This window comes from Pogoniulus pusillus, chromosome 2 (assembly GCF_015220805.1).
Source record: "Pogoniulus pusillus isolate bPogPus1 chromosome 2, bPogPus1.pri, whole genome shotgun sequence".
In the NCBI taxonomy this organism is placed as follows: domain Eukaryota; kingdom Metazoa; phylum Chordata; class Aves; order Piciformes; family Lybiidae; genus Pogoniulus; species Pogoniulus pusillus.
The window spans coordinates 10,037,162-10,060,778 of record NC_087265.1 but is presented as its reverse complement, the minus strand read 5'-3'; the positions used below and the strand labels follow the sequence as shown (position 1 = coordinate 10,060,778).

General features: G+C 39.3%; 1 protein-coding gene across 1 annotated transcript in view; it reads right to left on the bottom strand.

The window, feature by feature from the left end:
• The window catches only part of NCKAP5 (NCK associated protein 5), a 436,389-nt gene that overhangs the window by 52,549 nt on the left and 360,223 nt on the right, over window positions 1–23,617 (bottom strand). Inside the window, exons 12-16 of the mRNA XM_064156156.1 lie at window positions 20,849–20,953; window positions 17,561–17,752; window positions 13,209–17,062; window positions 11,812–11,989; window positions 7,364–7,442 (exon numbers count right to left, since the gene is read on the bottom strand). Of these exons, the coding sequence (XP_064012226.1) occupies window positions 7,364–7,442; window positions 11,812–11,989; window positions 13,209–17,062; window positions 17,561–17,752; window positions 20,849–20,953 (4,408 nt within the window). The remainder of the gene's footprint in view (window positions 1–7,363; window positions 7,443–11,811; window positions 11,990–13,208; window positions 17,063–17,560; window positions 17,753–20,848; window positions 20,954–23,617) is intronic.

Sequence of the window (23,617 nt, the reverse complement as noted above, 5' to 3'; positions counted from 1 at the left end):
TGGATTAACATCCAAGCTGGTTAGATATAGCAGGTGAGCATGCTGTTAAATTGTATGCTGCACTGAAGTTCCATTTCAAAGCTCCAGCCCTGGAATCACTCTTTCTAAAGTAATGTGGTCAGCACCTACAGATTTAACACCTACCTCTGAGCACATGCTCACAGAGATTTAGAGAATGGCTTTGTTAGCAATGTACTAATAAATGCAAGCATATTTGTACCATTGCTCTTGAATAAGGGATTCAACTTCTATCAAAACTGAAGTTTTCTGAGCATGCAGACTCAAGAAAGGAACAGACTTAGGCTGGAAACAGCTTTGGTGATAACTGGTTTTGTTTGATGGCTTATACAGACAGCAATCTCACATGTAGAGACTTCTAGGTATTCCACAGCTTTACTGGGTGGTGATGGGGAAGATAAAACAAGTACTTTCCTTTATCTGATCATGTGTAAATGAACGATTCAACTGCTGTATCAGTGATAAGATGATTGCTAAACGGTTCTTCTCAACTTCTATCAATGGCCTGATGAAAGAAATTAACACTGACAGTGATAAGATGTTTTCTCAGGCATTGAGACTTCACAACAAGAGAGGATTTCTTTTGAGGTCAAAATACATGTTATCAGTTGAATATTGTTCTTCATTAAATGTATTAGAAGTGTCCAAGGATTTGCCTGATATTTAAGCAACTTCTGGATTATCCTTTTGTCTTTCCAGTGATGTGGCTCACCCCTATTACATGCCCAGGCTATAATATAAATCAAATTGTTCACCATCTTGCCTCCATCACTTATTCTGTTCAGTTATCTCAGTAATTCATTACAGACCTCACCTAATCTGTCTCCAGGTTTTGAGGGCTCCATAATGTAAATGTGTTTGCTTGAATATGTCAGGCTTAATGGACATGTTTTAGGATGATGCATGTCAGACTTAATGTATTTACCACATTAATCAGGCTTGTTTCCCTCACATCTATTTCCATTCCCTGAGAATAAGAAAACATGAATTCAACAGCTGTTTACTTAGTACTCCAGCAAAAACACCCAGACTTTTAGCAGTTTCCATACTGGTTGACAAAACAAAGTCTTTTGTTCAGCAGAGGAGGGTGTCCAGTATTTTTAATCTTTCTACTGGAACTTTGGTGCCTGCTTATTAAACAAGCAGATGAACTGAGATTATTTTCACTGAGTTTTGAAATACACCACTGCATAACACAATGATGTGTTTTGAGTCTTCCTGACAGAAAAGTCTGCTTATGATGTGTGGGGTTTTATTATTATATATATAGTTTCATAGTACAGCTACTGGGACCTGAATAAAACAGTATCAGAATACAAGATAAGGCTATAATCTTCAGTATTTGATACTTCGATACAAATAATTATGATGCTGACATATCACTTTAAGGCAAAACCACTTAAAATCTATGACATGTTATATGTCTCCTGTGTTTGCTATCAGTACATCTGTAAAATTGCTATCAAGTCACTAGCAACTTATCTACATAACTTGCTGTGAAGGACATTCCTGATTTCTACTGAAAATGTAGTTGGATGGCTTGTTTTTGCTCCACATAAAACTTAAAGGGGTGGACTTTAAAAACACAATGCAACACATAAAATAACAACATTTCCTTCCTAGAACATTAGGCATCTAAGGGATTCAACCAAACACTCCCTAAAGAAGACCAATATCAAAAAAAGTTGTTTAAAATACAGACCTTCCTTTTTCTGACCAGACTGCCTTTAAACTAAGGTGTAAACCCCTTTTGCGAGGTTGTTCTTGGAAAGCAGAAAAAAATGATGATAAAGCCTGCTGTAAGGGAGATGATTATCAAGAACTTTAATGGAACTGAGCACTGGGCTACAGCAGAGTTACAAAAGAATCCCTTGACCTCAGTGTGTGTCTTTGTCCTAGCACAAAGCAGCAGTTGACAATGCACTTTTAATGTTGCTTTGATAGTGTGGAAGCCCAAACCTCTATCTAGCTAGAGACCTTCCAAAACCCTTTCAAGGATCTGCAGGCATTTCCTTTGTATTACAGAAATGTCAGTATCTACAACGTTCCCATTTACTGTTGGATAAATCAATTCTGAGTGACTATCATGGACCTTTAATAACAATTTGACAAAAATTAGACCCAAATCTTTCTTAAAGGTTTCAAAAAATCTGACTACATTTATCTTTATAATAATCTCCTTGCTCTGATTTTCACCTGAAGTACTCCAAACTAAAAATGGGCCCCGATGCCACAGATATTTCTTTCCAAGAACTGTGAATCTTTCTACTGTGGGCACTAACCTCAGCCTGCCTCATAGAACAAACTCCCCATGCAACCTCAGTAGGTAGCATCCTGTGCTTCCAGTGGAGAAGACAGTACCAGTAACACCCAGACACATTTTGGATTGCTACTACCTAGTCTTTCAGTAACAAGTATTTGCTCTCCTGAGTACACACAACACTCAAGCAAACTGCAGGTCTAGATTTATTTATTTTTACCAGTGATGTAACACTGGTACTAGTGTTACAAAACCTACCTCCATTGATGTTTCTGATATCACAGCTCAACAAGCTTTTATTAAAGACTTAAACTGGCCTTTTAATTCAGTCAGTGGCATATTAAAGAGAACATGTGAAAGCAAAAACTTTCCAGTTCAGGAAAATACTTCCTTTAAGTGAACTGCCCATGCTTTCATGTACTCTCTGAGCTTCAGTGGTTTATATCAGAGGTCTTGTTTGATTGATCTTGGCATTACTAAGCCTCTGCACTTTTTCAGGGTGCCTGTTCTTTAGCTGCAAAGATTAATATTATAAGCAAGGAAATTGTCTTTGGTATGACTGCTATTGCATTCCATAGTATTCTCCCATGAAGTTGTCTGCAAGCATGAATTTTTCAGTAATTAACATGTTTGCTTGTGCTGTGGATTTTTGCCTTTTCCCTTGAGGCTGTTTATCAATGAAAACTCTTAATAGGTTATAATTAACACAATCACACTTCTTTTCCAAGAGTGGGTGCTAATTTGAAACAGTACTTGAAATATGAAACATTTAAGTTTTCTCATAAATGATTCTTCTCAAGATGTCAAATTATTAACTTCTCTATGTGAAGGTGTCATGTGTAAATTTTTTGGCTATTGTGACAATGGGGAAATTCAAGAGAAACACTCACACCTTTACTCCCTTGGGGGAAGTAGAATGCTTTTGCTTCGTAAAATCAAGGCTTTTTTGTTTACATCAGAGCAGTACTGTCAGGAGCTTGACACATCATATTTATATACAACAGAAGAACTTTATTTATTAGGAATATTTGGATACCTTGCTGTACCTGTCTGAGCTGGAGGGTCTCTCATGGCACAAAGGGAGAATTGACCTTTAGATCATGTCCTTCTGGGGACTGAGTGGCTGGAGAGCAGTCAGGAGGAAAGGGACCTGGGGATACTGATAGACAGTAAACTGAAGAAGAGCCAGCAGTGTGCCCAGGTGGCCAAGAGAGCCAATGGCATCCTGGCCTGCATCAGGAACAGTGTGGCCAGTAGGTCAAGGGAGGTTATTCTTCCCCTGTACTCAGCACTGGTCAGACCACACCTTGAGTACTGTGTCCAGATCTGGGCCCCTCAATTCAAGAAGGATGTTGAGGTGCTGGAACATGTCCAGAGAAGGGCGACACAGCTGGTGAGGGGCCTGGAGCACAAATCCTATGAGGAGAGGTTGAGGGAGCTGGGCCTGTTTAGCCTGCAGAAGAGGAGGCTCAGGGGTGACCTCATTGCTGTCTACAACTACCTGAAGGGACATTGTTGCCAGGTGGGGGGTGGCCTCTTCTCCCAGGCAACCAGCAATAGAACAAGGGGACACAGTCTCAAGTTGTGCCAGGGTAGGTATAGGCTGGATATTAGGAAGAAGTTCTTGCCAGAGAGAGTGATTGGCATTGCAATGGGCTGCCCAGGGAGGTGGTGGAGGCACCGTCCCTGGGGGTCTTCAAGAAAAGACTGGATGAGGAACTTAGTGCCAAGGTCTAGTTGATTGGATAGGGCTGGGTGCTAGGTTGGACTGGATGATCTTGGAGGTCTCTTCCAACCTGGTTGATTCTATGATTCTATGATTCATCACCCTTTCAAAACCCTGTGGTTTTACTGAAAAGGGATTGAAGAAGGAGTTCTGAAGCTGTTCGGACCTGAAAGTGATACTGTGAGTAGTGGGCGCACAGGTAACATCTGTTCTGCCAGGACCACATTTGGCATCACTAAGAGTACAGCAGAAGCATCCAAGGTGTGACACAATTTTGTTTAAAATGTTTTGAAAATGTTTGGAATATATGTTTAAATGCAAGACAGCACAATGCAAATGATTGTTTCATATGGCAGTGATCATGTGCTCCTGAGACACAGGTATACAAGAAGGGCAATTTTCTGCTACTGTGCATTAAGTATTCTTGTATTCTTTCAATTTAGCAAATCCAAAGAGTCAGCAAAATACTTAAAAGTTGTTGAGATTAACAACTGACAATAAATTAAAAATGTAGCAACTGACATTTTACACATTTTTAACACACCCAGGAGTATCTCATTATTAGAAAGTGATGAACCAGCATTGGGTTACACGATGCCAACCTTGAAGACTGTTTGGCTAGATGTATCTGGTTTATCAGCTAACTGGGCACAACTGAGTTCAGTTGAGGTATTTTACAGTGACAAGTCCAGTAACACCTGTTCTTCCTATTATGCAAAGATCACCTTACCTGCTTAATCATAGTCTTTCTACATTTTATACACGTTCTGCTCCATCTTATTAACAATTTAGATAAAAAACAGTAAAATATTAAAGCACAGCCACAAAACCACACCGGTCTTTGTTCTCTTAAAACAACTGTTTATGCTGGCAAAAAATACAGTTAGAGATGAACTAACAGCACAGTGAAATGGTTAAGATTTCAAAGATGTTCACGTTCTGGAAGAACTCCCAACACTATGAAGCCGCTCCATGAAAACAATAGGCCAAAAGCCACCACCAGGACATGAACTGCCCTCTTTGCTCAGACTAAGGACCTGGCTCACTATGATGTGCTTGGTGGCAGAAATTTATAGAGCCATCCATATAGAGCATTTATAGAGCCATCCTTCCCGTGTTACTCCCTTCTGCTTCTGACAACCAGAAGATTATTAGTTAATAACAAAGAAGCACAAATTTGGCTTTCTCACATCTCAGATAATTCTCCACAGCAACAAGTTCTTTATAACCTTCACCAGCTCTTTGTTGCATATGATTTTGACTAAAAATTGCAAGCTGATGTGGGAAGTGTTCCAAACAAACATTTCTTAAAGCTGCATAGAGGTTCAGTCTTGAAAAGAATCAGTATTGCTCTATGAAAACTTTTGTATCAGAAAAATGCCAGAACCTCTAGCAAGGAATTTGGTAAGAAAACCTGAATGAGACCTAGGATACCTTGCTATGCACAAAGAGCAATGTGGACATAGAGCAGAAAAAACACCAATTTAAGATAAAGCACAGCCTGATGGGAGTGGAATAAAACACAGCAAGATACTGATTTAGGATGCATTCTACAAACTCTAAACAAATTTGCTTAGACTTCTATTATTTTTATGTTGCCAGTACTACCTATTGTATATCAAAGTTTCTTGATATTAACAAGAATATTATCATCAGAGCGAACTGTTTGAGTTAGCCTAGATGGTTTGACAAGGCACAAGAGGGATAGTTGTGTTGAGCCTTTAAGAAATGGCATTGTCTAGGGATAAGATGATGCTTTTGTAACTGGTATAATTTAGATGATGGAAAGGTCTTTGCACAAATTTCCCAAGGGCAGCACTGCCTGATATCTCTGTAGCATTACAAATTGTGGACTTACATAGACCTGGGCCACAGGCCTAGCTGTTATTTTACCCATGCCATCTGCCCTGAAAAAGGTCTTTACCAAAAAAAAAGAAAAAGAAAGACTTTGTGCATAGGAGGTCTGGACCCACAGTGATGCCCCCATCACTGTAGCTGAGAACCTCATGAACCCAAGGCATGTCACCTGCATGACATATTGCAGGACCCAATAACAAAGTAATGTATTAAATTATAAAGCAATTAGGTATGGGCCACAACCACCAACCACACTGATGAACACCAATGAAGCACTGGAGTACTGTCATAAAATATCTTTGGAAATAGCTGGTTATTCTTGTTCAGTATCTGAATTAAGCAAATCAGTACCTGAGTCAACCCAAACATTTAACACCAATTCAAAGTAAGTTTTGAGAATTCTGGGGCAGAAACAATATATTCTGAACATCCTTAAGAGAGTTATTCTCTTTTGGGCAATTTCTCATAACAGAAAGTAGTCCTTTATTCACAGAGTAAAGGGCTGTGAGTTTCTCTTTTCAGGGCCAGTGACTACTCACTCACTGAATCTCCTGAATCTTACACTGATTTGGTCAAAGTTCTTGTTATTTAGTGGCTGTAATGGAGCCTGGTTATAGCTGGGTTCTTAGAGAGGGAAGAGTTTAGGGATCTTTTTCTGCAAGTGAGACAGCTAAATGTGGGACTGAAAAGGATGTACAAGTCAATAAAGCATGCAAAGCCACTCAAAGAGAAACGTGTTTCAATGTCATACCTCTGTTCAGCCTCACTTGCTGGGTTCACCGTATTAGTGAAATCTAAGAGCTTCTGGCTTACAAAATCACTCAGAGTGTCCTGAAAACACTGAATCAGATTTTAACTATTGCCACAGTCTCTGCTTGCAAAGGAGACTTGCTAAAGGAGAACCTTATTTCAAGCCATTTCCTAATACTAATGACCTGCTGCTCTAATACAGACTTCTGTTTTGCCCTCCATTGCCTGTTAGGTATTTTAAGATGTACTGAGGTTAAATATTAGTACACACCAACCAAAAAGCAGGGCAGATTTTCCTAGGTAGATAGTCCTACCCTCCTAAAAAGCATAGAGCAAAGGCAACTTTACTTCCAACAACAGTTTTAAGGTCTTCTGAACAGACACCTGGTTTGCTACTCTTTCTGGTTTAGTTTATTACAGTAATTATTTTGCTATTCATAATATTATTCTGAGTTTTACCATCTCGAGGCCAGATGACAGTTACAGTATATCACTATTATTCCCACTATATGTTTCCCACTAGTTTTAGAGGCTAAAATGATCTTTCATAACCAGATTCTAAAGCTTGCTTCACACTGCAACTGTTAATAGTATGTAATTTTCTTTTATATAGTTGGAGAAATCTGTCTATTCAGTAACATCAATGCTAGGTGGGCACTTTAGGTGGGCAAACAAAATAACAAGAATTAAACATTATTCCCCCCCAGGAACTGTGACAACAATAAAATCCAGTGTAAAATATAATATTGTACCTATCACATGACTCTGACATGTAGTCCTTGTCATGGTGTCCTCCTCTTCTTCTTGCAGGTTTTCTGTGACTACTTTAGCCTGTACATAGTACAACAACAAAAGCGAAGAACATCTGTGACTCTGTTTATGTTGTTTCATGATAACTACAGAATACCTTTACAGAAATAAACCAGATTAAGCTTACAGGGCATCTAAGAGTGGAAGTGTACAGCCTGCCTTATACTCTATTGACTTACATTTGAGAATAACAACTTCATTCCAAGTCATAACATACAGCAGTCAAAAATTACCCTTGGAAAAGTCTCCTTCAGGACATCTAAGAGTGGAAGTATACAGCCTGCCTTATACTCTATGACTGATATTTGAGAATAACAACTTCATTCAAAGTCACAACACACAGCAGTCAAAAATTACCCTTGGAACAAGTCTCCTTCTGCATTAAAATAAAAAAAAATAAGAGAATTATGCTCAGTTCTCCTTACCTCTTACTTGCTGCTGTCTAGAAATAACACAGATTCTATGCTAAAAAAATGTGAACTTTGTGCATGATGTGGTACCTCTCTAGGTCAGATTGCAAACACCAAACTTTGGTGGTTTTGTTTTCATTTTTTGTTTAAAAGCATTTATTAGCTAAACAGAGAGAAAAATGCTATTTAAAAAAAGCAGGGCACTCTAAGGGTCTGCCTGTGTTATCCCAGTGTTTGTTATTCAAATCCCCTAGACAGTCGATTTTTCAGATGAAGGCATATTTTCACTTTGTTCCTCTGCACTCCTATTTCCCAAGTGTATATAAAACCTGAGTATTATCCTAGCACACAGTGAGAACCCCTTCCATTACATGCCATCAACAGCTGTAATTCAGATCCAAGGACATATTTTTCTGCCATGCTGTATAAATCAGTCAGGAATGAAAGGTGATGAGAAGAGGAAAGCCAGCCCTGCAGAAAAGATTACTTTCACCATCTGAGAGATCTTAAATTGTTTGTTAATCACTCTCTGGTGTTTTATACTACTTACAGCACATTTACAATAACATTAAATATGTTCTGTAATCTAACCCAGAAGAATTTATCATCACTTGCATGACATCTCTTCCATCATTGCATATATTCTACTTGCTTGGTTTACACAAGTAGCCCTATTAACCTCCTGTGGCTAGCCTTGGCACGACATGAAAGCTCACTCTCTGTATTTATAGAAGTGCACTGATAATTTCTTAATCCCAGAGATTTGATTCTATCTCTTTTTTTCCTTCTGAAATGATGCTCTTCAGGCTGTGGAAAGCTAAGAGGAGAGTATGTGATTGTCTGGCACGGAATTACGGATAGAATAATTTCTCACATTTGCAGACTGCATGGCGGTCTGAAGCTTGCTGCTACTGCTATGACATTTCACAATATTAGGATAGATCTCTGGGTATTCCCTAAACATACAGACTGAAGGCAGACAGTGCTATACAAAACTTCTGGTGACTCGATTTTGGTGCCACACTTCCACCTCACAAAGTAAAGCCCGTGGCTCTTCTAAATTACACCGGGCTGTAATAAAATCACAAAGATGAAATGAAGCAGTGCAGCACAAAAATGATTGTATCTCACCTTAAGCTCCAGCCAAGGACACGAAAAAGTATTGGAGAACGTGGAATATCCTTGGTGTGGGCTAAAGGATTATGAATTTCTGTTGGCTGGCCTTTGAGCAAAGTGCTTTTTTGATGAACACTAACGGGAAGCACATCTCTCTGAAGGTGAATGCACAAGGCTACCATTGGTGGAACATTGCTTTTTCCATAAATTCAGTGGCAGTCAAGCAATAACATTCTTTGTATGAACAGAAATCAGAGGTAATTGGTGCATATGTTATGGCGCAATAGTGTCTCAAGTCTTTACCTGGCACATCATATGAGAAGAGATTTAATAATCATAAAAAATTCAGTAGGCTTTAAACAAAAAGCTTGTTAGAAAATTAATGTATGGCCAGGACTTAAAGAAGCAGTATATACATGATATGCAGTTCTGAAATGCACACTGAATGACTGAACGCACTTTACATTGTTCAAAAAATAAAAGGGATCTTCTTAGTTTAGGGCTTTTCAAAGGAGTTAGGTTGTTTCCTGGAAGAAAAGAAACATTCCTTTTGTGCTTTTACAAGCAAAAAGCCCCACATTACAGGCCATGCTACCTCATGAGACTGATTGCAGTCACAGCTATCTCCTAGTCCTTTGCAGTCTGCTTCAAAGTGGATACCAAAGAACATCTGGAAATGGCATTAATAAGATGCATGAACTTTGAATTCAAAGATTTTCCATTGTTTTTATTGAAGAAGTTTGGAGGCCTGGATGAAGTATTGCACACTGTGCAGTCTTACAGTATATCTCATTAAAGGCTGTAAGCATGTTTTTAATCTTGTTATTCTAGATGTGCTCAGTATTCTGCCACTAGACAAATTTTATTTTTAAGGAATTAAATGCCACAGAAAAAACACAATATGAAACTTTAAAAAATGAAGCATATAACTCAATCTTCAAAACCAGTTAAAAAACAGGTGAAAACTTTGATTTCGAGCAGAAAAAAAGTGTATTGTATAGGATAGGTAATGCCTTTTCCCTATGACTAAAATATCCTTAAAAAATAAATAATGTAATTAGCATTTCTCCACTATTTATGTATATTAAGGGCAGCCTCTGTAGTTCTCTGACAAAACAAAGTGTGTTTTGTGTAGATATACTTAAAGGCCTAAATTATTATTATTGTTGCATTTGGAAAGACTTCACAAAATGACCAAAAAAAAGGCACAGTAAATTACTGAAGCATTAGAAAATAATAAGTTAGAAATTGTAGAACCAACATGTAGAGGTTTTTGTACTTCTGTACAGTGAAGATATACCCTAAGCTGTCAGGACCATATTAAATGGGGCATAGTTAAACTGAGTGGCTCTGATAAGGGGCTCTGCTTTGCTATCAAAGTTCTAGATCAGTGGGATTGAATTTCCTGCATATTGCACATTTCCAGACTTTCATTCTCTCTGTTTCCTTTCAGTGACACTACAAGGACAGCCTTAGATATGCTTATAATTTGTGGTTTTATAATGCAGAAGACATCTACATTTTCAGAGAGGAGATGATACCACAAGAATCAGAAGGAAAAAGTTTTCAAACACATTTATTCTGCATATGTTCCCCTTAAGTTTCTTAAAATAACCTTGCAGATGTTCTTAGGGGAGACAACTGCATTAAAGTAAAAAAACAATTGCCTGAAGCAGAACCCATGTGTTGGACACCTTAACCTTAAACACTCTAAGCTAAGCTAAGAGTCTAGTTCCCATTATGAAATTTGACATTTACCATTTAAAAAAATTCTTTTATCATTGAAACACATCCTGAAGAATTTGTAAGTCAGCTTCAGATGAAATAGTTGCCTGTGATGTACTTCAGTAACTCAGATTTATCAGAACATCAAAAGTAATAGCTTCAACTTCATGTTCAGTATTACATTTGGCACAAGTTTTCATAGTACTTTGTGAATGCTGTGTTCATTATTAATAATCATCATAATAATATGATCAAGGAAGCTATCAGGAATGAGGAAAGAATGCTCACTGAGTTAAAGCACCTGTGTTCTCCTGGTGCTTGGACTTGACAATACCATGGGAAAGGCCCTTGCTAGGCAAGAAACAGCATGATGAATTCTAAGGTTAATTACTTGAAGCTTCACATGGAAGGACAGCCATTCAGTCTGAATTTAGGCTACAATCCCAAAGTTTTGATGCAGAAAAGTTAGCCACTCACACAACCTTTAAAGAACCAGAATCAAGCAGTTAACAGAAAATAAAATGATTTTTCTTCTGAAGTGCAACATTCCCACTCTCTGGGCAAATGATAGTACCAGGTATAGTTAGTAAGTTATGGAAACACAAAACTAACTACTAGGCATTAAGGGGGAGATTTTTCATGGTAATAAGAGAGACAAGGGTCAAATGTATGTTTTTGCTTTTGAAAGACTCTCTCTTAAGTGACAAATATTCGCAAGTTTGGTCAAATACTTCAACTTTACCACATCAGTTGTGCACATTTTAGACTCAATGACTTCTATAATGTTCAGAGGAATGCTCAACACTGGCATGCAATTTTCAGGGAAATGGGGAAAAAAGGAAAAGGAAAGAAAATGGTCCCATTATTTCACTCTACTACAGTCTGATTATAGCATCATTGTGCATATATCTCCACTGGAACTGAATTGCCAGCAGAAGCAGCAGGATTTTCATGTCTAGCTGTATAATCTGGCCTATAGTCAACCTGCCAACTTTTGTATTAATTCACAATTCTCCAGCTACACAAAATCTTTCTGTCCTATATAAACAGTTATTATCCTTTTTGTCTGTACTGGCAATAAGGAGCACCTCCAGAAGTCAAAAAGAAGGTAAGAATGTTTTCATGTACTAAGCACTTACCAGGGTCTGATTCTGCATTTCCATATCAGCTTTTGTGTTGCTGTTTTTCTTGTGGTTTCCTTGAGAGCTGATAGAGTTGCCGTGAAGAGAGGAGCCCTGGGAGCTGCCCTTCGACACACTCCTGTAGGAAACATTACTTGATCCACTTTCTGTCTGCTGAGCTGCTTTCTTATCAACTCTGCAGGTAGAGAGTGATTCCTCTGATAAATTACATTGCCCTTCTTCAATCACTCTACTTTCCCATTCCTTTAACGTTTAAAGTAACCTCTCTGTATCTTTGTGTCTCTAGACCTTTGAGTGATAAATGTTTCTAACTAGCCTTGATCAAATCTGTCACTTGCAATTTCAGGTAGTATATCAATTTAGTCTTTCACATATAATGATTTATATTATATTTGGGACTGCTGTGGGGCAAACGTGAAAACACAGTACAGCAACTGTCAAGTTGTTCTGTGGCCAAAGGTTGTGGTAGCTAGAAATGTAATTAATTCTTGTTTCTTTCTAGATTACCCAAGATCATGTTTAATTGAAAACAGTCAAGACAAAATGCAAAGTAATTTATCTATACATTTCAAAATATTAAAATCACAGAAGATGAAACCAGACAGGGTAGATTTAGGTTGGATGTAAGGAAGTTCTTTACCATAAGAGTGGTAAATTCTGGAACAGGTTGCCCAGGAAAGTGTTTGAGGAGACATTCAGTATTAGACTTGATGTGGCCCTGGACAGGCTGGTCTAGTTGAAAGTTTGACTGCAGGGAGATTGGATAAGATGACCTTTGAGGGCCTCTTCCAACCCAATGTAATCTGTGAATCTGTAATTCTGACTGGTTACCAAATGTATGTATGCTGGTTACAACACATGAAGATGAAATACATTAAAACATGTACCTAATTACCCTCTATCTTTGCATACCATCTGCCTAGATTCTTGATTTCTGGAATCATTTGCATTTCTATCAACCTGGATATAACATAGAATCATAGAATCATAGAATCAACCAGGTTGGAAGAGACCTCCAAGATCATCCAGTCCAACCTAGCACCCAGCCCTAACCAATCAACTAGACCATGGCACTAAGTGCCTCATCCAGGCTTTTCTTGAAGACCCCCAGGGACGGTGCCTCCACCACCTCCCTGGGCAGCCCATTCCAATGGGAAATCACTCTCTCTGTGAAGAACTTCTTCCTTAATTTCAAAGGCTGGTTTCAAAGGTTTTGTTAACAAAGTAACAAGAAAAAAAAGTATCCTCTCATTATTAATGTTTTTTCCCTGTAGCGACTGAAGTCCTGCCTGTGACTGTACATTCTTAGTCTACAAGGAACACACATTGAACTTAGCATGTGAGTAGCTGTAAAGCTACAATATACAACACCCCCCAAAGTTTCAGAGTTTTACCTGCTCAGCAGCTCTTTCATAAAACTGTCCTTTGGTGAGTATGTGGCTGTGGTGGAACCTCTGAGTTTTTCACGCTCAATCTCACCAGCCCTGTCCTGTGAAGGTTGCATAATTTTGCTCTCCATGACATCAGCTAAAATGTCGTCACTGTCTGCTTTCCTGTTATTTTCATTTTCTGTTTCACAGTGTTGTTCAGTCTTCTTTTTTTCTTTTCTTTTCTCTAATTTTGCCTGCTTAATTCCAAATCCTGAAACTTTTACATCCTTTTTTTCTACCTTAGTTTTAGGGATGTCAGTTTTTCTGCTACTCAGTGCTGGGAGCTTACTCTTCCGAAAGCCAAACCAGCTAGCTATAGAGGGCCCAGACTTCTGCTTAGTTTCTCCAGTGGGAGATTTGGTTTGTCCCTGACCCTTTTGCACATTTTCTTGGATGCAAAGCATGACTTTCTCCTCTATTGTAGGTTTCAGAGCTGGTGAACTCAAAGCATCAGCAACCTTCTCAGAGGCTTCTGATAACTTTAAAGACATTTGCTGTCTTTCTGACCTTGTTGCTTCCAGTTTATGAGGACATTTTATTCCATCTAAGACTTGAAATGATGTAATTTGTTTGGAAGATACAGTAACTGATGCTTCTAATTCCAGTTCTGCTGGCAGAACACTTTTTTTACTTAGTGCTTCCTGTTTAAAACTTTCAGTGCTTTTCTCACTCTGGACAGATAGGCTACGTGCTTCCTTCTGAAAAAATGGCTTGTTTCCATCACATTTTGAAGTGTTGTGAAACAAGTCTCCTTTTGAAGATGACCTGAAGGGCAGTTTGCTTGGGCTTCCATGTTGGCTATTACAACTACTGGTATTTCCAAGAGAACTTTGTCTAGAGTAAGAATTTTCTGTGGTTTTAGGAGTAAATGGAAGAGTCTCTGGTGTCACTGCTGATCCAGGAATGGCCTTGACTTGAAGCCCTTCCATGGCTGAGTTCTGCCTTGTCAGAGAATTTCCTCTATCAGAAGTGTTTGTAATAATCTGAGTCCGTACTTTTCCAAGGCCTTCTGTCACAGGGGCAGATGGCTTCTCTCCTGTATGAATGCTAAAACTCTGACTACGAGCTTTTGCTCCATTCATGCCCAGAGCTGGCTTCAAGTGTGACTTGTTGCTAGAAGAAACAGATCTCTTGACTAATTTGTTTTCTAATCCATCTACTCTGTCGGCCACCAAGCTGCAGCTTCCACGTGAATGAGGTGATGCTGCATCCATACTAAGTCCCACAGTAAAATTATTTCTCACTTCAGCATCAGATGTAGAGTCTTTTAATTTGGCATCTGTGGCACCTCTAGCAGTAGCACTTGCAGATTCATTTTGCTTGTACTTACTTGAACCAACATTACTTTTGGAAGCTGCATTTATACTGTCTTTCTCCTGCTTCCCTGGTACAGTAGAGCTCTTTCGGAGAAGCTGGGGAGATTTGACAAACAATTTCAGCCCTACAGGGAGACGAGTTTTCATTCCTTTCTCCTCAGAGTTATGGGCAGCATATGTGGTGTCACTACCACAAACCTGGGTTGACATCAGGGAATTGTTTACCTGAGAGAGTAAAGGCTCGCTTGTGTTTGTTGCATGACACTGAGGAGCGGTGGAGAGTGCATTTGGCATCTTTTGTGGCTGATCCACCCCGCTGTCAGTGAAAATGTCTTTTTCCCTGGAATATGTGTTGTGTGAAGAAGTTGTTTCCAATGATGGACAGCCTACAGAAAAGGACCTGGCTGTTTGAAAATCAGTGTTGGAAAATTCATGATTCCTGTGGAGACCCAGCTGATTAGGGCTTTTTGGGCAGACTTGCTTTGTGGAAACTTTGGAAAGTCCTTGGCATGCACTGTGGGGTTGCTGAGATACGCATTTATTTTGCATAATTGTTTCTGCATTTTCCTGAAGGTAAGATAATTCAATTTTGGCCCCAGAAGATACAGCTTTTGCCTGCATTTCCTGACGAGATTGATTATGAAAGCCAGAGTTCACAGCTCCTTTTAACGGTGATGATTTCAGTATATTTTTTGCTACTTCGCTGGGACCAGCTCCTCCCAATTTTACTGCTACAGGTGTTGAAGGAGCATAATTAGGCCGAATCAACAGGGATGTTGATCTGCCTGGAGGGAGGGGTGGGGACGGTGATCGGGCATCTACAGTTGCTAAATCACAATTCAAGTCTCTGGTTGGAGGTTCTCCATAGTCACTGGGCTCTACAAGGTGCTGAGGCAACAGTGGTGATGCTGGACTCTGACTCTTTGGACACTTTGACCCATCACCTCTGCCCGGACATTTCAAGCCAGGCAGGAGGTGGGCAGGGGGCTTTGGAACCTGGAAACTGACCTTTGGGTCAAAATTACGAGGCGGACTTTGCGCCTTTTTGAATCTTGAAAGCTTTACAGGTGGCAGAGCAGGGGATTTTTCAAGGGCTGCAGGGCCCACTGATTGAGGTACAGGTGTCTCCTCATTCTCTGTTATTGCAGTTTTTTGTGGAGAAAATTTTCCTCTGCTGGGTATCTTAGTCAAGTTTGGCTTTTGAATGATTCCTGCATGCCCAGTGGAGCTTGAACTGGTCTTGTACGACACATCAGACACTGGCTTCACTAGTTTTTGTTGTGGAGTATTTTGCAGGGTTACTCTTCCACAGCACGAAGATTCACTGCAGGTCATGGGGACAACTGTATTTTTATTCCCTGCATTATCTTCCAAAGTTTGTTTCTCAGCTTCATTTTCAGGTTTTTCTAAAGCAGTGTAGTTTCTAGCATTGATTCCTGTCTGTGAATCAGTTATTCCCTGAGGTAGAAGTTCAGTATATTCTGAACTGGACCTAGATTGTGGCTGGTTGATTGAAATTTCATTTCTTGTTACTGTGACAACTCCAGTTTGATGTGAGCTGAATTCAATAGGCTCACCATCCTCAGCATCAAATATTATGGTAATGCACTCCTCAGATGAGGTCTTTTTAATAACCTTTTGTTGTTTAATGAAAGTACTTGTCTTTGGCCTAATGTCTAGGTGAGCAGATTTCCGTTTTTCTTCTTTGTCACTAGAAACAAACTGAGAATTCTCTGTGACTTTCAGTACGTCAGAGGTCTTTGTGTGCTTCTCAGTAAAAGGAGATGCGAATAAATCTGATGGACTTTTCTCATCACTGCTTTCTATATGCAATTCATCCAAGACTTCATTGTCATCAGTATCTGAAAGCTGGAAATTAAGATCCTTCCAGCCTGTATTAGCATGGCTTTGATTTAATTGTATCTCAGGCAGCTTTGCCCTGGTGCATGATTTTACTTCTGCCTGAAATCCAGCGACAAAACTAGTCAATTTTTCAGGTCTTTCCTTTGAATTAAAATATGAACTTCTTTCTGGCAAATGTTTCCTATTAGGATCCCAGTCAAAGAGACTGTCAGAAACGCTGTGAGTTAATTTGTTAGAGTAGGTCCTGCAGTCTTTGCTTGGTACTTCCTGCAGCAAGAGTAAGGATGAAGAGTCATCGTCTGCATCATCATGTGAATCTGAATCATAGGAGAAAGTTTTGTTATGTTCAATGCACATATTTCCCATTTCCATTGGCTTGCAAAGGGTCTGTTCATTATGGCTGCCACATTTAACTCCTGGGGAATATATTCCCTCATTAGAGTTCATGCAATCTTTGTAACCCCATTTTGATATTACTGAAGGAGATTCAAGTAATATTTTTTGCTTCTGTAATTTTTTCAGCCCTTCTAAGATATGATTTTCCTTGATACGAGTTGGAGGTAGATCATCTGCAGGACTTGAGAGGTTGCTTGGGAGCGAAGAGCCAAAGCTTATTCTTTTATCCCAGCACATGGATGACTGTTGAAACAAAATAAAATTCACACATTACTCACAAATGCTGCTAATAAAAAGTGCTACCATTTTAGTAAAGCTATTTAGGAGTTGTATAGGGCATTACATTTCATCCATTGCTATTAACAGTAATGTTCTTTTTTAATAAAGGATTTCACAGTGGTGTGAAGGCTGCAGTTCATTTAAAACCTGTAGGAAGAACAATATTAATGGAAGGATTAAGATAAAGAAGAAGAACAATTTGGATTGTGAAAGACAGAATAAATGTCAGAATAAATGAGGAAACTGAACAAACTGGAGTAATAAAGGAATTGTTAAAAAAAATTAAAACTGGGGAGAGAGACTTTGAGGACAGAACCTGTCCTGAGTTTACTCCTAACTATTTTAAACATGAAAGAAAAAAGAAAGTAAAAAAAAAAAATGTTTCTGAAACTGTCAGCTTTTCAATTATTCTCATTTCATATGAATATAAGCTAATAAATGAAGAAAACTAATTTGATTTACCCTTTTGCTGCATGTCTTTCCATCATTCCAAGTGTAGGAGGAACCACTGGAATATTCACTGCAAGCACTTGAGAGGGAGAGCTCACTGCTACTGCAGCTGCTCCGAGGATACAGGAAGCTAGGACCTGTCATATTTAATTGACTCTGGCATTTCAAGGCAGGTATGCTGGATTTTACATTCTGCTGGCATTCCTAAAATATGAGAAGGAATAGAAATATCTTATGTGTGGAGAAAGATCATTTACCCTTCCCTTGATTAAGAAAGACAAAGGAAATAAAAGTAAGCCACTTAAGCCTCCCTGTTATGTCATTAGCATCTGGTGCATTTAATATAGAGAAGCAAGTAACACTTGCTAATGTTTTATTTGTCGGGGGAAAATCCACAATCCTCCATGTTTGCTTCTTTATTCTTGCAGCAGCATTCTGCTCTTCTTTTGCTAAAGATATTCTGAGTCTGTTTGAATCATGCTTTGTACATAAGCAGCGTGCACCAGTAAGATACAGAAAACAAAGTTATAAGAATACAAGTACATCTTGACAAGTGCATTATAGCCCCACAACGTAACAGATGAGGCTGTTCTCCCTGGACAAGGTAAATTAATTTAGTATCCCAACCAGAATGTCCACCGAGAATGGAATCTCTCCATTACAGTCTAATTTTGGTTTCCTATCTAGTTCAAAGCTTTGTCTAAGAAACTCTCTGACGTAGGACAATCCATCTTTGTGTCGCTCGCAGACAGCTGAAGCCTCTTGCTTATGCAATTTATTGACACTTTATGGTTGCCTTTAGTACTTGTGTAGTTATCGCCCCTCTCCAAATGCAATTTCAGCTGACTGTGACTAAGTGCCAGCTTTGAGTAAGAGAGTAATGAAGAGCAGATAGCACTTTAGGTTAAATATTAAACCTCTGCAGGACTATCTAGGATGCCTTTAATTTGTTTTCAAACTAATACTCTTGTACCTAACAGTGTTAGAGCTTCTTTAATGTTAAGTGCCTGCACCATTCTGTTATGCTATTCTCCACTTTCCTTGCAGAATCAGATATCTTTTTAATTACCAGGAACACCAGACAGTGTAATATGACTCTGTTTTATAAAACTTTGTTTGGGATTTCAATAAGACAAGCTCAAATAGTATTTATTCATACGTAGATATACCTCAAGTTGATTTTGCTTAGACGGAAATTTAACCTTTCTATTCAGGAAGACACAAGAAATCTAGTTATGGAATCTACAAAACAAATCCACAAAACTGCCTATGTAGTAGACACAGCTTCTTCATGCAGATCTCTGGAAAAATATGCAGTTTGTAGGCACTTTTTTTGTTGTTGGCCTAATTTCTTCCATTTATTTCCCCCTGTCCTCCCATTTATTACTACTAGGGTTGAACCTTTTTTCAGCTAAATGGGATAGAGCAGAATTTTTACTGCTGAGGAGTTCATCAATACAGCTGTTCATTGCTCAACTGACATAATAATGTTCTGTTTTTGACAAACCTAACTACAGGGCAAATCATTATTCTCTGTCACAGGCAAAACCTATGAATGGGAAAATCATTTAGAGGTAGCAAGAGCACATTTCACCTCTGGGAGTTATTGGTACATGTTCTCCTAGGAAGTCAAACGGATGCAGGAGGAATAGCCTTTAAATCCACTGGCTATGGGAAGAATACATCTTTCAACATCAGAGGCAGGCTGATGCCTGTGTTTTTGGCTCTCAAGCAGACTTTCTCGCTTTGTTGAGACAAATTACTCTTTATTTCTGACATCGTGGTTCCCATGGGAGACTCTCTCTCATCAGCTTTCTCAGCTATGACGCCGTCATTCCCCTGCAAGGTTGACTCTATAAAGGCCAATGGCAGCATCTGCTTGTTCTGGCTATTTTGCTGCCTTTCAGTGGTGGCAGTGGGAAAACATGTCATGTCAAATTCCTGCCCTTTATGCTAGGCTATGTCCTAGTTATCATAGTGTTTAAGGGAAGGATGCCTGCAAAAATCTTTTCCTATAAGGATCTCCTGTAGGAGAAAAGAGAAGATCACAGCACTCTAATGAGTACTGCCTTCCCTTCCTGTCATCTTCAGCTGGTCTGAGAGCCTTTCCATCCCCTCACTTTGTCTCCTTTCCACCTAATGAGAAGAGAAAGGCATTTGGTCCTAGAGTTCTAGCAATGGGGAAAATGGAGACATCTAAGCAAAGCAACAGAACAGCATGTCACTGTAATCATCTTTCTTGTTAGAGAGGTGAGAAAATGTGCAAAACCATCAGATTTGGAAGTAAGGCATATATTCAATTCATGGATTGCACCCAGATCACTACGGAGAGAGTGAAATGTTCTGCAATTTTCCTTTACTGTCTACATTACCCAAGAAAGTACTCTAAACAGCATGTTTATGGTGCATTAATTAAATATATTTAACTTGTGTATGAGTCTAATGACTAACATGGGGAAATGTTAATTTTTTTTGTAACCATGACTCTTAAGTCATTATTTTTAATAAAATTAGAGTTAAGAGGCCTGAGTCTAGCATTGCAATTTAAATATATAATTTTCCCTAGGAATAACAGAAAATTGTAAGAATCAGCCTATTAAAGACTCAAATTTATGTATCAGAAAAAGCTAACCCGAAGGCTTAATTACGTATCATGCAAAGGGTCGTTAGCATTTTGGTGAGTACCTGAAACAAGGCCCTTTCATTAAAGTATGTATTACAAAGGAGATTACATTTTTGTTGAAACTACAGCACTCCAAGATCAAAGGCACACACAGGTTCAGTGTACTGCTCTTGTCCTCTTTGTTTCCCTCTATCTTTAGGTGACTTTTGTTTTTTAAGCTACTTTTCTCTTTGACAATGAAACATGAAAGCCACACTGGCTAACGTTTTGCCAAATAAGCACAAAGCTAACCCCATCTGAAAAAAAAAATGCAGAGCCCATGAATTTTTAAGAGTTCATACATAATATATCATAAAAGTAGGATGAATAATACGGTGTAGGGGCTTTAATAAAAAGCTCCTTGACCATTTCTCAGAGATTCTGAGATGTAATCAATACCCAAAAAGGTATATTGGGGACATTGCTAAGATTTACGCTTTTTTGCACGTAGTGACACTATCTGCTTACTATATCAACTGAGGACACAATATTGAATTTCAGAGAACAGAAGGAAGAAGTATTGTTATCTGCTTCAACAGTGTTTCAATTCAAAATTCAGCTTTATGGCTCATCCCTGACTCTAAAGGCAAAAAGGAGGGTTCTGAATGAGGGGTGCAAGGACAGCGCAAAAAACTCACATGAATCTGAGCATCAGCAGTTCGAGATTGCATCAGGCTTCTGTTTCGTTCTACTTCTGAAAGCAAATCCCCAGATGAGAGGTCTAAGATGCGTGAGTGGAGTTTCTGGGGGGACAGAAAGGAAGAAGCAAAGCATAAGCATTTGTCAAATACGCAGCAGATCAGCATTTTTAAAATTCCAAACTCTGCTGATAAATTTCAAGGGAAATGAAGACCCCGAGGTAAAAGAAGACTTGTTCTAATCTGCAATGTTGCTCTTTGTGCTTACTTTGTCCAAGACTTCCTGCCTGCAGAACAGATCATTCTTCATCCAAAACAAACTTTACTTTTTCATCTAGTCATTGTTTTGCAACTCATCGTTATTTCATGTGCAACACTGACAAATGAGCATGAGTTCCCACCATTATCCGTGGAGTTTGACAGGTTTCAGGAAAAAAAGCATAAAAATGAACTACAGAATTAACATTTATAAATCAATCAACATGTTAATGCTGTTTTATTTACGAGCTGTTACACCGTGAGTGAATGATTGTAAAAGTGACCCTATTTTGAAGCAGCATTGATCTGCTGAAGGCCTCCTTTGCAGGCATTTTAACTCAAAGTCATTAATGTCATCTGTTAGGAACAATTAATGTGAATAGAAAATAATTGCATCAGGGAACTAGGGACTCCGAGGATTTTGTGCATTAATATTCACATGCTGTTCAATTATATACACAGTGTTTTTTTCAGCTTTGCTTGGAAGGATGGCTAAGCTTGTGCCTTTCCCTCCATGTTTACCTGTACTCTAATTACTAAGGCTTTCAGTTTGCATTAAGCCTGATTTGCTTTAATTGCACTTTCAATAAAATCCATGATTTATGTGAATGCCTTGGCTGATGGCTTCAGACTAAGAAATACCTGCGGTCTTGTCAGTCACTGGACCAACATATCATGTAACAGGCAGTATGGATCTGACTCACAATCCATTGAACTCAGTGAAGAAAGACTTAAAAAAACCCAACAGACAGACAAAAGGGCTTTGGACCAGGCCCTTTTCATTTTCCCATTAATTCTGCAGGCTTGGAGATAGAGAGACCACATCTACCCCTCCTTCAGCACCAGGGAGCTCAGCATGGAGAAACAAATGGTGCAGATCCTGCTGGGATGCTTCACCAGGGAGACCCTGGGAAGGATGAAAACCATGAAGACTTGTCAAGGCTGCGTGAGTGGCAAATCACCATGTCCACCAAGAAAGCCTGGTCAAAGAGGCAAAAAAGAATTTGTAGCCACAAAGGCTTCTCCATACTGGCAAGACAGTTCTCTGCAGGGCCCTGAAGTGTCAGTCACTCAGTACCTCACATCCAGTTATGCCTCAGCCCACTCTCTTGGTACCCACTGCAAAAATTCATCTGTTAGAGAACAAAGCAGGCAGCCATTCCTATAGCTTTTGTTATCTGCATGCTGTGTTTTAGGTGTCTATTCTGGATAATCTTGGTTTTGGTTTTTTGGGTGTTTTGTTGTTTTTTTTTTCTTTTCTAAATCCAACAACTAGTAATTATAAATTTGGGAGTCATTTTATAAGAGTTGCACATCCACCCAGGTTTCTTCAGGAGGTACTATCTGTTGCAGACAGGTTATGGAAAATATTTTCAATGATCAATACAGAAAATATTTTCAATGATCAATATTCTGTATAAGCATGCCCAGTATATTGCTGAATAGATTTAAAATGCTACAAGCACTCGGTATCCCTGATACTTTTAATTATTAATACTAACAACAACCAGGCTATGTGTTTTTTAACATCGGAGATGCTTATTATCAACATGCATCTTTCAAAGGGTTACTGGTAGAGTTACTACCAGCTGTTTGTTCAAGACTTAAAATTCCAGCTGCATTATCTTCCCAGACTCACAGTTTTACTGATTTAGTACACATGTTATTCTTGACAATAATTCCAACTGCACTGTTGAACCACCAGAGAATTGCACTGTTTTCAGAACCAGGAGTCACCCACATTAGGAACAAGTGGTGTATTTGTTGTTTGCAGAGGAATGAAATGCTTTCTCCAGTTAAACCAGCCACCTGATTTTTGCTTCCACAGATATTTTAGGGGTAGTCACTACAGCCAGATCTGTGCATCAGAGGTCAGGACTGGGGGCACCCGAGATGGATAAACATTTATGGTGTTCCCCAGGGATCAGTGCTGGGCCCAGTCCTGTTCAATATCTTTATTGATGACCTGGACGAGGGAATTGAGTCCAGCATCAGTAAGTTTGCAGATGACACCAAGCTAGGAGCAGGTGTTGATCTGTTGGAAGGTAGGAGAGCCCTGAAGAGGGACCTGGACAGGCTGGATGGGTGGGCAGAGGCCAATGGGATGAGACTGAACAAGGCCAAGTGCAGGGTTCTACACTTTGACCACAACAAACCCAAGCAGCACTATAGGCTGGGGACTATAGCTATAGGCTGGGGACTGAGTGGCTGGAGAGCAGCCAGGAGGAAAGGCACCTGGGGGTACTGATAGACAGTAAGCTGAAGATGAGCCAGCAGTGTGCCCTGGTGGCCAAGAGAGCCAATGGCATCCTGGCCTGCATCAGGAACAGTGTGGCCAGTAGGACAAGGGAGGTATTTCTTCCCCTGTACTCAACACTGGTCAGGCCACACCTTGAGTACTGTGTCCAGTTCTGGGCCCCTCAATTCAAGAAGGATGTTGAGGTGCTGGAACATGTCCAGAGAAGGGCAACGAAGCTGGTGAGGGGCCTGGAGCACAAATCCTATGAGGAG